The 14,033-nt window shown below is 38.4% G+C and overlaps 1 protein-coding gene across 1 annotated transcript in view; it reads left to right on the plus strand.

Annotated features, from left to right (window-relative positions):
* Nucleotides 1–14,033, plus strand: part of LOC122755830 (cytochrome P450 4X1-like) — a 43,505-nt gene that overhangs the window by 11,984 nt on the left and 17,488 nt on the right. Inside the window, exons 4-8 of the mRNA XM_044004700.1 lie at nt 3,441–3,568; nt 4,250–4,374; nt 4,460–4,614; nt 5,875–5,981; nt 6,583–6,773. Coding sequence (XP_043860635.1) covers nt 3,441–3,568; nt 4,250–4,374; nt 4,460–4,614; nt 5,875–5,981; nt 6,583–6,773 — 706 coding nt within the window. The remainder of the gene's footprint in view (nt 1–3,440; nt 3,569–4,249; nt 4,375–4,459; nt 4,615–5,874; nt 5,982–6,582; nt 6,774–14,033) is intronic.

The raw sequence follows: 14,033 nt of genomic DNA on the forward strand, positions 1-14,033 counted from the left end.
AGCTGTAGAAGGAAATCAGAAACAAATCCATTATCTTTACCAAGGAAAACCAAATGGGGTCACAAAGAATCAGACATGAGTGAAATGACTGAACAGCAATAAATGTGCCAGGCACTCTGCCAAGTGCTGAGGTTGCAAATACAAAAAAAAAAGAGGAAGAAGGAGGAGGAGAAAAAGGAGAAATAGAAATAATAATACAGTACCTGTCTTCAAGGAACTTACAATCTAATTGGGGAAGACAAACACATTAGGAAGCTGAAAGGGGAAGGGGAGAAGAAGAGGAGACATGGTGTGGAGAAGTCAGTCAGAGAAGTCCCCAAGTAGTGCAGCCACCTGAGAAATGAGGAAGTGTCTGAGCTAAACTTTCTCCTTGAATGGAGATTTCAAGTTCATGGCCCCACCCTCAAATCAAAGGGGTAGAGGGTAATGATGAGATAGAGTAAGAAGGCTGATGAGATTTATTCCAATAGTAGAAAAGTTGGTAGGAAGTATGGGATTGAGGTGAAAAGCAATAAGTTTGGTTTTGGACCTGTTGTGTTTGAGGTGTTTCCAGGACATTAGACTTGAAGTATCCTGGTAATGAATGCAAAGCTGAGGTTCAGAGAGGAAACAGGATGGATACAGAAATGTGTGAGTGAGCCATCTGCATAGAGATGATCATTCAATCCTTGGAGCTGATGAAGTTACCAACAGAGAGAAAAAAGAGAAAAGAGAAAAGGGCCTAGAGCAGAGCCTTGGGGACACCCATGGTTAGAGGAGGGAGAGATATGATATGATTGATGATCCAGGAAGAGAAATTGATGAGTGGTTAGACAGGTAGGAGGAGACCTGGGAAACAGTTATTGTTATTGTGGCAACCCAGAGAGAAGATGGTCACTAGTGTCAAACACATGAAGGATTAGAACCGGGACAAGCATATTAGATTTGGCAAGAGAAGGTGGGTAACTTTGAAAAGAGCAGTTTCATTCAATTGATGAGGTTAGACACCAGACTGGGAAGAGGGAAGTAATGAATGAGAGAAGAACGAATGGAAGCAGTGAGTGTAGATAGCCTTTTCTAGGTATTTGGCAGAGAAAGGGAGGAGAAATGAAGGACAAGAGCTTGAATGGATGACATGGCCTTCTAAAGTTGTTGGGGGGGGGGGCTGGTTAAGGATGGAGGAGGGGAGGGTGTGTGAAAGCATTAGGGAAGCAACCAGTAGATAAGGGAGTGGTTGAAGATTAGAGAGAAGTGGATCACAATTGAGGATAAGTATGATGGATAAGATGTAAGGGCATGGAATCAAGTGAAAATGTGGAGGTTGGACCCCAGGCAAGAAAAGGGGCAATCCCATTGTCAGAGTGGGCAGTTGATGTCAAGGGATTTTGAGGTGAAGAGAAAGGAAGGTGGGGTAACTCCCATTGAATGGCCATGGAATACATATGGCTAATCGGGAAATTTGGTGTATGAATGGAGGAGTAATAAAAGTCATAGTAATGAAGAATGAGTGAAACCAATGAACAGATCAGAGAAACAAAAAGTGTGATAGAGAATTATAGCAAATGACTATACCCAGATTCCTGGGATGCTGCTAAAGGAGTCCTCAAAAGAAAAATCATATTTCTGAAAACATATGTTACCAAAATGGAAAAATACAGGGTTAATCAACTGAACATACAATACTAAAATAGGAAATTAACAGATTAATAAACCCCAAGGAAAAACAACATAGAGAAAATTTAAAGATGGGGGGGGAGATGAATTGGAAGCTGGAAATTATACAGAACTGATCAAATTAAAAGCTGATTATAACAAAATTGATTAGTCTATTGATAAAATGATTAAAAAGAAGTTTGGGGAAAATCAAATGGCCTATCTAAAAAAAGTAATGAGGAAAAAACACAACAGAAGGGAAAATGGAAAAAAAATTATTGGAGCATACCACCACAAACTATATATCAATGAACATGAGAATTTAAAAGAAATGAGGTATATCTACAACAGATAAAGTACCTTATTAACAGGATAGGAAATAGAAGCATTAAATAACCCAATCATAGGAAAACAAATTGAACCAGCTATGAGGAACTACCTAAGTAGGGGAGGGAAACTCCTGGTCCAAATGAATGAAGAGGTGAATTTGCTTACACATTTAAAGGACAATTCTCCCTTTTACTGTTTAAGTTATTCTCAAAAATCTAGAAAAAATATCACTATACTATGCCTGTTCTATGAGATACTTACAATCTTAAGACATATTAGGGAAGGACAAAAGAAAAAAAGAAAACTATAGACCAGCAGCATTAATAAGTTGATTCAAAAAATTTTAATGGAATCTTGGCAAAATTTCTATGGCAATATTAAAAAGACAGTCATTGTCATTAAGTTGAATTTATACCAAGGATACAATGATATTTCATCATAATAACAGCAAAATAATTGATCATATTGAAAATAAAAAATAACCAGAACTATATTGATTTATTTAAAAATACAGAAAAAATATTTGACAAAGTGTAACACCAATTTATGCTCAAAAACCAAAATACTACAAAGCATAGGCAAAAAAGACTTTTTAAAATATTACTTAAAATGTAGATGTGTAAATGACAGCATTCTATGCAGTGGGGTAATACTAGAAGTTTCCCAATAAATAGAAGAGTAAAGCAATGACACCATTTCCCCCCATGGTTATTTGACATAATTCTAGAAATGTTGTTGCTGTTTGATCTTCATTCTGGAAGAGAACCAATGACATCATGAGGGAGATGCCTTGGTTTGTGCATGAATTAGATTTAAATGAGTCAGAGCTAGGTCAGTTTTACTCTTTCCTTCAGAGTTACTGCAGTCCAGTGGCAAGATGTTAGCTAAGAAAAAGAAATGAAAGGAAAAAAAAGGAAAAAATTAAAAGTATAATCATATTAAAAGAGGAGAAATCTATGCCTATTTATTAACTACATTATAATTTAGACAGAAAACTCCAGAAAATCGGCAGAGAATCTGAGATAATACCTTCAATGGAACAGGAGAATACAAAAGAAACCTTCAAAAATTAGCAGCAATTTATATAGCAGTAACAAAAGTCATGATAGAGACAGAAATGTACACATACACACACACACACATGTTCATGTGGGAGTGGGTGTATACAAAATGAAAGAGACAGAGACATATAAATATCTATGATATAGCTATAGCTGTGGATAGGGATGTGAATGTCAGTAGAATAGATTGATGATAAAAAGATGGATACAATATGTATTAAGTGCTTAGTAAACAAGAAAACAAGACTATTCCTACCTTCCAACAAGGCAAAAAACAAACAAAAAAATGAAGGGGAGCAAGAAGGAGAGGAGAGAATATCTGCACAGGGACAAAACCCAAGGAAATATTGATATTTTGCTTAGTCTGGGTAATGATGTCTTAGTGTATCCCAGTTAGAATCTCTATTGTCTCTTAAGGAAATGGCCTGGTGAGCCTAAATGGCAAGAAGTGGCAATCCCACCGGCGCCTGGTGACCCCAGCCTTCCACTTTAACGTCCTGAAGACCTACATCCACCTAATGAAGGATTCAGTCTCCATGATGCTGGTGAGAGAACAGGCTGCCCAAGGTCCTCACAAGGTGTTGAACAACCATCAAGAAATGGAGCCTTTTGAGGGACTAAGCATCTGCTTCTGTGTCCAGCAATATAGTAGGAAATTGAAGGAAGATAAAGATGGACATATCAGCAAAGATTGGGCTACTTGGCCTTAAAGATTATTCCCTTCGAATTCTGAGTTTCTGTGATAACCTTAGTATTTTTGTCTCATTGGAGCCTCCCAGCAATTCTATAAGGAAGTTACTGCAGGAATTATTATCTCTCCTTCACAAATGAGGATAACAATACACCAAGAATCTTCCTTATAGAGTTGATAGTAAGGAGATAAAATACAAGGAATCTGAAACTCAGACTATAAAATTTTTATTAGAATAAAATATTTATAAATAACACTACTATATTAATATCCACTACATTTATTATGTTTATATGCTATTTTTCATATAATATCATAGAAAATTTATAATAACATAAAAGTCAAATCATTTGTCCATGATCACATGAGTAAGCCACAGATCCAGTCGTCAAATCCATAGGGGAGAAAGAGGAGGAGTAGGAAGAGAGACAGACACACAGACAGACAGAAAGAGGCAGAGAGAGAGCAATGCCGTGTGCAAATAGATAAGGAAAAAGGGGTTCTAGCAGTGATGATGCAGATCTTACTCTCCCAGGATGAATGGGAAAAACTCCGGACTGAGGACACTTCCATGGACATCTTTGAGCCTATGTCTTTCATGTCTTTGAACAGTATCCTGAAAAGTGCCTTCAGTGTCCAGGATTTCTACCAGGAAAAGAGGTCAGTGGCAATGGGCACCTAGGATGAGGACCAAGTACTGACCATCACCCTATCCCCTGGTAATCCATTATGCCTTCTCTTGTAGCTTCTTGAGCACCTACTTCCAGAAGGTGCACAGAACCGGAAAGCTCATCTACAATCGCATGAGCAACTACCTCTATTACAGTGACTTCATTTACAAGCTGAGCCCTGACTTCCGGGAGTTCCAGGATCTCTGCCAAGAATTAAAAAAGCACCCAGGTATTTCCTAGGATGTGGACTATCCTTGCACACCCTGTGGTTCATATCACACTACTGTTTGGAGTGATGCAGTGGTGCTGGAGTGATAGAATCTGGGTTTAATTCCTGCCTCTGACTAACTACAAGACACTTAGCATCCCTAGGGCTCTCTTTCCTCAACTATAAAATGAAGAGAGTGTACTAGGAAGCCTCTAAGGTCCTTCTAGTTCTAGATCTCTGATGCAATGATTGGCTGGGATAACCAATGCAATTCAATACAAGAATATACAACGAGAAAGATAATGGCTCCTGATATTGAAGAGCTTATAGGGGGGGGGGCAGGGGATGCAATGCATTCATTGACTTGAAAATACAGACAAATCCATTGGGTGGAGTATGTGGGAAACACTAACAAATGAGAATTAGGAAGGGGCTCATGTAAGATGTGGACCCTGAGCAGAGAATTAAAGAAAGATATGGATTCCAAGGGACAGTGTCATGCAGAATGCTGAGTTTCTGGGGATTCAAAAGCCCAAGAGGGTAGCCAATGGGGGATCATGAGTAGAATACCCTGAGTGTCCTGAAGTTGAGGATCCCACCAGTCCACCCTCTCCAATAAGAGGAAAGGAGGGATCCCTGGAACTTGGCTACTGCCTGAGACCATATGAGTGGCCAGGCCCTGATGATGTCCTGACCAGATACATTTTATATGGAGATGGTCTGCATGAGGCACATCTAGATACAATGGCTAAGTGCCACTGTACCCCTGCTGTGTTACAGCAAAGTAAACGTCTTTTGTGAAATGTTCAGTGACTTGCAAATGCCTCACTTTATCCCAACATTGAACCTGAACTAAAAGTGTGCTGGCATTAGAACCATACTTACAACATGCCTACACTCTGACTGACTCCAAAACCTGCTTTTCTTCCCAAGTTGCCTATTTCCAATACCAGCAGTATTATAGAGCTCAGTCACTCATGTTCAAAACCAATGGGAAGCAATCTCCAAAGTATTTATTCCAACCCATGCCTCATCAACAAGTCCCTCTTATAAGAGCTAGTAACAAGGCAATAAGAGGCACTACCCAGGGCAGGATTTAAGTGTCTTTCAAGGGTCTGTGGATCAGCTTGATATCATGTAGTTATAGAGAGATGTCACTGCCATAGGGCAGTCACTTGAGTTCCATAACTGATTCACAGATGTTGCCCAGGGTCTCTGTCAGTGGCAGGATCCATGGCTCCTGGTAACAGAAATATATTCTTCCCTCTCCCCGCTAAACAGCCAAAGTCATCCAAGATAAGAAGGCATCTCTCAAGAATCCAGGGGAGCAGGACAAGGTTCAAAAGAAGAAGTACCTGGATTTCCTAGACATTCTCTTCCAAGCCAGAGTAAGCCTGTAAAACTTCAAAGTGAAACCTGTCAGGGCAGCTAGGTGGTGCAGTGGATAAAGCACCAGCCCTGGATTCAGGAGGACCTGAGGTCATATCCGGCCTCAGACATTTGACACTAGCTGTGTGACCCTGGGCAAGTCACTTAACCCTCCTTGCCCTGCAAAAACAAAAAGCAAAACAATATTACAGAGGACATTAAGTTAGTGAAGGCATAGTGCTCTAGGAAGTGCAAGGGATGGGAGGCAGAGTCTTCAACAACAGAATGTTCTAGGCATGGACCCATGTTTGGGGCCTTGTCCAGAGATGGTGCCAAGATATGTTGGTTCCAAGAGACACTGGGCCCCCAAGTCAGGTGAGATAGAAATTGAAACATATTGAGGACATGGAAGAAATGGGCATTTGGAAATCTTAACATGTTTTGGAAACTAGATGGGAGGTTACCAGCAGGTCTCAGAAAGTCAGCAGGGTCTTGTGGCTTGTGGCTTGAAGGGCTTCTCCCTTCACGGTTATGATTTTTCTCATTGTCATTCTGATGATCAGCAGACAGAACAGATCCATAACACTGGCCTTGCATTAAGGAAGACTCTTGACTTCTTAGGATACAAATGGAGGACACTTGACAGACGAGGAACTATTGGATGAGGTAAACACATTCATGTTTGCTGGCCAAGACACCGTGTCTTCTGGACTCTCCTGGACCTTCTACTGCCTGGCCATGAACCCAGAATACCAGAAGAAATGTAGAGAGGAGATCCAAGGTATCCTGGAAGATGGAGATTCCATAACCTGGTGAGAGGCCCAAAGAGTCCATTCTGACTCCTCAGTCAGTCATTGGGTTTTTTTCTACCTCTTAGACTGAGGGTGCCAACACTCATCCTTAATTTCTCAGATCCCCTTGGTATGTTCAGTTTAATTGGAAATGATTACTCTTCTCAAAAAAATGGAGAAACCCAAGACCCTCCCTCCTCCACCAAATTCCTTCTGGTCTAAGTTTCTTGGTAAAATAAAGTCTCAGTTCAGCAATGAGATTCATTCAACTTCAATTTAGCAAATATTCATTAATAATCTGTGTACTGGGGACAAAGGGAGATACAAAGATAGCTACAACATAGACCCTGTTTCCAAAGAGCCAGCAGGAGTATTAAAAGCGCAGATACAAGTAACTATGCTTTTCCTATTGGATGTACCATTGGTATCTCAAACTCAACATGTCCAGTATTTAATCCCTTATGCCTACTCTCTGAAGCTTTTCCTTCTTTTAGGCTTCCATGTTCCCACTGATCCCAACATCATTCTCCCAGTCACTCAGGATCACAAACATTTCAGTTTCATTTTTCTTGACTCTTCCTTTTTTTCTAAAATAATCACCACCTCCCCAGAACCAATTAGTTGCCAAGTCTTGTTAATGTTACATCCATAACATTGCTCCTTTTTATCCCCTTGCCTCTATTCCCATGGATTTTACTTCTTAGATGATTATAGCAGCCTCCATTTCCTGTCTTTTAATGGCTTGTGGATCTATTTTATTTAAAGTTTTGAGTTCCAAATTCTATCCCTCTCTCATTCCCTCCCTCCCTCCCTCCCCTCCCCCCTCCTTGAAGTGGTAAGCAATCAAATATAGATTATACATGTGCAATTATGTAAAACATTACCTTATTAGTAATTTATATAAAAAGACTCAAGTAAAAAATAAAGAAAGCACAAAGTAGCACGCTTCAGTCTGTGTTCCATCAATATCAGTTCTTTCTCTGGAGGTGGAGAGTATGCTTTATCATTAGTCCCTTGGGATTGTCTTGGCTCATTGTATTGCTGAGAGTAGTTAAGTCATTCACAATTGCTCATAGAGCAATAATGCTGCCACTGTACACAATGTTCTCCTCCTTCTGCTAGCAGCCTCCAGTTCCTAATTGGCTCCTCTGCATCCAGACTCTCCACTCTGAAATCTATCCCCCACAGAGCTGCCACAATATTCCTAACCCCTACTTCTGACCATGTCTCTCCTCCCTCACAAATTATCAATGTCTCCCTACTGCCTATAGAATAATGTGTAAATTTTTAATTCTGACAGTTAATACCTTTCTCCATCAGATGCCTATGTATATTTCCAGATTTATTTCATATTACTCTCTCTTGAGTACTCTATATTCCAGTCACAGTATAATGCTAGTTCTTTCCCAGTCTTAATAGGCCCTCTCTTCTCTCCATGAATTCTCACTTGCTATCTTCACTAATGATAGTAAGAGTAACAATAGCAGCAGCAGCTAGCATTAATATCATGCTTTAAGGTTTGTAACGTGCTTTATAAATATCATTTGATCCTCACAACAATCCAAAGGTGTAGGTTTTGTCTTTGTATTCCCATAGCCCAGTGGCTATGAGAGAGTAGTCATAAGGGATTAAATACTGGACATATTGAGTTTGAGATACCAATGGTACATCCAATAGGAAAAGCATAGTTACTTGTATCTGCGCTTTTAATACTCCTGCTGGCTCTTTGGAAACAGGGTCTATGTTGTAGCTATCTTTGTATCTCCCTTTGTCCCCAGTACACAGATAGCACAGTGTCTGGCAAAGTGGAATAGTAGAACCTTAATCACTATTTGTTGAATAGGAGGGAAAGCAAAATAAGTGCTGAGTATCAGTCAGAGGATCTCTTTGAGAAGGAAGGATGAACAATTCTGATTCTCACTTATTGGCCAATAATAGGTCCCAGCCCAAGCTTTACTTACTCATTATTTGCATTTTTGATAATTCAGAGTAAGTGTCAATAGTAATTGTGTTCTGGTTTGAAACTCTGAGCATATTCTCCCACCAAATTGATTCTTTTGTGAAGGCAACCTAGGCCACCTTTGGCTTCCATTCTTACCTAGCCTTTAATAATTGAATGGGTGTTGCCTCAGATCAACAGACATCTGGGAGAGACCTAGATTAAAAAGGCCAAAGTCTCCCATTGAATGTGGGGCCATCACCAGTCATCCTGACCTATGCCTTGCCACTGGACTCCAATGACTCTGGAGGAGAGAATGAGGTTGATGACTTTGCACAGCTCTGCCTCACTTAAATCCAATTCACTTGCAAGTCAAGACCTCACCCTTCTGATACCATTGATCCTCTTTGAAAATGAAGGACAAATAACTACAAGTGGAAATGAAACAAGTAAGGGTTTGTTTGTTTGTTTTTCAGGATAGATGAGACAGACATATTTATGGCATGTAGGGGACAAGCCACTAAACAAAAAGAGCCTGAAAATAAGTGATGACAGCTGATAGCTTTTTTTAAGTTCCTATTTTTATTTATTAATTCAATGGCTTTTTTGCTTTCAATTTTATTAATCTTTCCTTTGATTTTCAGTGTTTCTATTTTGGTATTTCATTAGAGTTTTTCCATTTTTAAGGCTCTTTTAAAAGGCTATGCTCCCTGTTCTTTGATCTCATGTTTCTTTTGTTAATGAAAGCATTTAACAATTTGAAATTTTTTTTTTTGCTGCATCCCAGTTTTGGTATGTTGTCTCAATGTTCTCATAAGAGAACTAAAAATACACCAATAATAGAATTTTATATAGAATCCTTTACTATATATGGAAATGCTTGCATCTGTTGATATTTATTAAGTATATAATTTTTTTTAATTTCAAAAATTCTATGGAGAAAACTCAACAAGTGTCTCTTGCCAACAAAAATAAGGATAAGTCAGAGAAGCAGGAAAAAAATCCAAGAAAACAAGTTGTCCCAGAAGTCAAGCAAAGAGAGAATGCCAAAAAGGAAAAATGGTCACCATTATTAAATGCCTCCAAGAAGGCAAGAGTATAACACCACAAATACCAACTGGATGCAGAATAAATAGGCTTGAGTGTTAGATTTTGCAGGAATGGAAGGTAAATATATCAGATGAAGATGATTTTCCCCAGAAGTTTGGCTGCAAAAAGAAAAATCAGATGGCAGTTGATTGATAGAGAACAATCAGTGATTTGGGAGAAGATAGGAAAGAACTAGTGAAGAGACAGATGTTGTAGAGATGGAAAGAAGAGAGAATGATTAATTAAGCAGAATTCTACAGGATAAAAGAGGGTATGGAGCCTTGGCAAGGAGGAAAAGAGAAGAAAGGGAAGTGAATAAGCATTTGTTTTTTAAATTTAATTTTTAATTTTTTCAAATTATATGTAAAGATATTTTTTGAGTTCCAAATTTTTCTCCCACCCTCACTTCCTTTCCTCCTCTCAAGGCCAGCAAACAATTTGATATGGGTTATACATTACAATCATGTTAAACATATTTCCATGTTAGTCATGTTGTAAGAGAAGAATAAGAACAAATGGAAAAAAGCACAAGAAAGAATAAACAAGATCAATAACAAAACAGCAACAAAAAAAATGAAAAGGGTATGTTTCAATCTTTATTCAGATTCTATAGTTCTTTTTTCTGAATGTGGAAAGTATTTTCTGCCATAAGTCTCTTGGCATTGTCTTGTATCATTGTATTACCAAGAAGAGTTAAGTCTATCACAGTAGGTCATCACACAAAGTTGCTGATACTGCGTACAATGTTCTCTTGGTTCTGCTCATTTCACTCAACATCAATTCATGTAAGTCTTTCCAAGTTTTTCTGAAATCCATCTGCTTATCATTTCTTACAACATAATAGTATTCCATTACATTCATATACCACAACTTGTTCAGCCATTCCCCAATTGATGGGTACCCCCTCTATTTCCAATTCTTTGCTACCACAAAAAGAACAGCTATAAATATTCTGGGTCCTTTCCCCTTTTTATGATCTCTTTGGGATATATATCTAGTCATGGTATTGCTGGGTCAAAAGGTATGCACAATTTTATAGCCTTTGGGGCATGGTTCCAAATTGCTCTCCAGAATGGTTGGATCAGTTGACAGCTCCACTAACAGTGCATTAGTGTTTCAGTTTTCCCACATCTTCTCCAACATTTATCATTTTTCTTTTTTGTCATATTAATCAATCTGATAGGTGTGAGTTGGTACCTCAGAGTAATTTTAATTTGTATTTCTCTAATCAGTGGTGATTGAGAACATTTTTTCATATGGCTGTAAATAGCTTTAATTTCCTCATCTGAAAACTGCCTGTTTATATCCTTTGACCACTTCTTAATTGGGGAATGACTTGTATTCTTATATATTTGATTCATTTCTCTATATATTTTAGATATGAAACCTTTATCAGAAACATTGTCTGTAAAAATTGTTTCCCAGCTTTCTGCTTTCCTTCTAATCTTGGTTGCATTGGTTTTGTTTGTGCAAAACCTTTTTTAATTCAATGTATTCAAAATGATCACTCTGCATTTCATAATATTCTCTCTCTCTCTCATCTTTGGTCATAAATTCTTCCCCTCTCCATAGATCTGACAAGTAAACTATACCTTCCTTTTCTAATTTGTCTATGATATCAACCTTTGTGTCTAGATATTGTACCCATTTCAACTTTATGTTGGTGTATGGTGTAACATGTTGGTCTATACTTACTTTCTCCCATACTATTTTCCAGTTTTCCCAGCAGTTTTTGTTAAATAGTGAGTTCTTATTCTGGAGGCTAGAGTCTTTGGGTTTATCAAACAGGAGATTGCTATATTCATTTACTGTTGTGTTTTGTGTGCCTAATCTATTCCCCTGGTCAACCTCTCTGTTTCTTAGCCAGTACCAAAGAGTTTTGATGATTTCTGCTTTAAAATATAGTTTTATATCTGGTAGAGCTAGGCCACCTTTCTTTGCATTTTTTCATTAATTCCCTTGATATTCTTGATATTTTGTTATTCAATATGAATTTTGTTATTATTTTTTCTAGCTGTATGAAATAATTTTTGGTATTTTGATTGGTATGGCACTGAATAAGTAAATCAATTTAGGCAAAATTGTCATTTTTATTATATTAGCACAGTCTATCCATGAGCAATTTGTTTTTCCATTTGTTTAGATCTGATTTTATTTCTGTGAAAAGTGTTTTGTAATTGTGCTCATGTAGTTCCTGGGTTTGCCTTGGCAGATAGACTCCCCAGTATTTTATATTGTCTATAGTTATTTTAAATGGAATTTCTCTATCTCTTGCTGCTGGACTTTGTTGGTCATATATAGAAATTATGATAATTTATGTGGGTTTATTTTATGTCCTGCAAATTTGCTAAAGTTGTTAATTGTTTCAAGTAGTTTTTTAGTTCCTTCTTTAGCATTCTCTAAGTATACCATCATATCATCTGCAAAGAGTGATGGTTATGTTTCTTCCTTACCCATTCTAATTCCTTCAATTTCTTTTTCTTCTCTTATTGCTAAAGCTAACATTTCTAGTAAAATATTGAATAATAGTGGGGATAATGGACATTCTCGTGTCACCCCTGATCTCATTGGTTATGCCTCTAACTTATCCCCATTGCATATAATGCTTGCTGGTGGTTTAAGATAGATACTGTTTATCATCTTAAGGAAAGTTCCATTTGGGAATTAAGTACCTTCTGTGTGCCAGGAACTATACTAAGCACTTTGCAAATATTATCTTATTTGAGCCTCACAACAACCCTGAGAGGTTGATGTTATCATTATCCCCATTTTGCAGTTGAGGAGACTGAGGCAAACAGCAATTAGGTCAATTGTTCAAGATCACACAGCTAGTAAGTGTCTAAGAATGCACTTGAAATCAGATCTTCCTGACTCCAGACCCAGAACTCAATCCACTTCACCACCTAGCTACCTCTTCAGAGAAGATGGGGAAAGATAATAGAATCATGGAATGTCATAATTGGAAGAACCCAGCTAATATTAACCATTCTTAAATAGCCATCTCAACAACAATATGCCAAATTAATGGTCATTGTACCTCAAAGACGTCCAGTGATGAAAAACTCATCCCTTCAGACCAAATTGATTGTTCTTTTTGAAAGTTCTGATTGGTATGAGGTTGGGTTTTTGTCCTTAAATAAAGATTAGATATGTCTCTCTTTAACTTCCATCGTTGGGCCCTGGGGCTTCCAGTCTCTAGGACCAAGGAGAATAAACATACTCTGTCTTCTACCAAAACAGCCCTTCAGATCCTTGAAAAAAACTAATTAATGAGTACATGGGTTAAAATGTATTAAGTGCTCACTATGTGCCAAGCACTGGAGACACAAAAATAAAAGATTTCCTCTGGACAGTCACCAGTCTGGAGATAGTGTGGTGTTCTTTTTTTTTTTTTTGGCAGGGCAATGGGGGTTAAGTGACTTGCCCAGGGTCACACAGCTAGTAAGTGTCAAATGTCTGAGGCTGGATTTGAACTCAGGTACTCTTGAATCCAGGGCCAGTGCTTTAACCACTGCGCCATCTAGCTGCCCCTGATAGTGTGGTGTTCTTAACCAAGCACAATCCTTCAGATGTGATCTGACCAAGACAGAGCACAATGGGACCATTGTCTGTCCAGTCCTAAACAATAAGCCTCTCTTATTGGTAACAAAAGCTGTAACCGTTTTCTTGGCCCCTGTATAACATTATTTATCCATATTTAGAATGAAGTCCACTGAAAACCATATGTTATTTTGTGAAAACTGCCATCTAGTCATGCCTCCCATAGAGAAGACACACTGTGCACTGTGCCAGTGAAGTAGATTTTTGTCTTCATATGTAAGGTTTTCCATTTATCCCTACTTATTTTCATCTCACCACATTTATCCCAACATTCTAGCCTGGTGAGATCTTTTGGGAGGCTGACTCTGTCTCCAAATTATTGGCCAATTCTCCCAACTTTGGACCATCTGAAAATCTGATGAATGGGTCATCTCTCTGCCTCTGTCCAAGTCACTGATAAAAGTGTTAAACAGCATAGGGCCAAGCCTAGATCTCTGAGGCACTGGAGAAGCAGCTTTCTTCTAAGGTGACATCAAACCATTTATGACTATTCTTTAGGTCCACTCATTCAGGCAGTTCCAAATCCCCATCTTTCCTCTGTCGAGCCCTCCTCTCTCCATCTTGTCTGGAAGAGTAGCTTGACTTTCTCAATGATTTTCTAGCACAGCTGAGTCACTAGCACTCTCCTGAGCTGCATAGGTTTCTTCTGCCCC

This window comes from Dromiciops gliroides, chromosome 4, assembly GCF_019393635.1.
Source record: "Dromiciops gliroides isolate mDroGli1 chromosome 4, mDroGli1.pri, whole genome shotgun sequence".
NCBI classification, from domain to species: domain Eukaryota; kingdom Metazoa; phylum Chordata; class Mammalia; order Microbiotheria; family Microbiotheriidae; genus Dromiciops; species Dromiciops gliroides.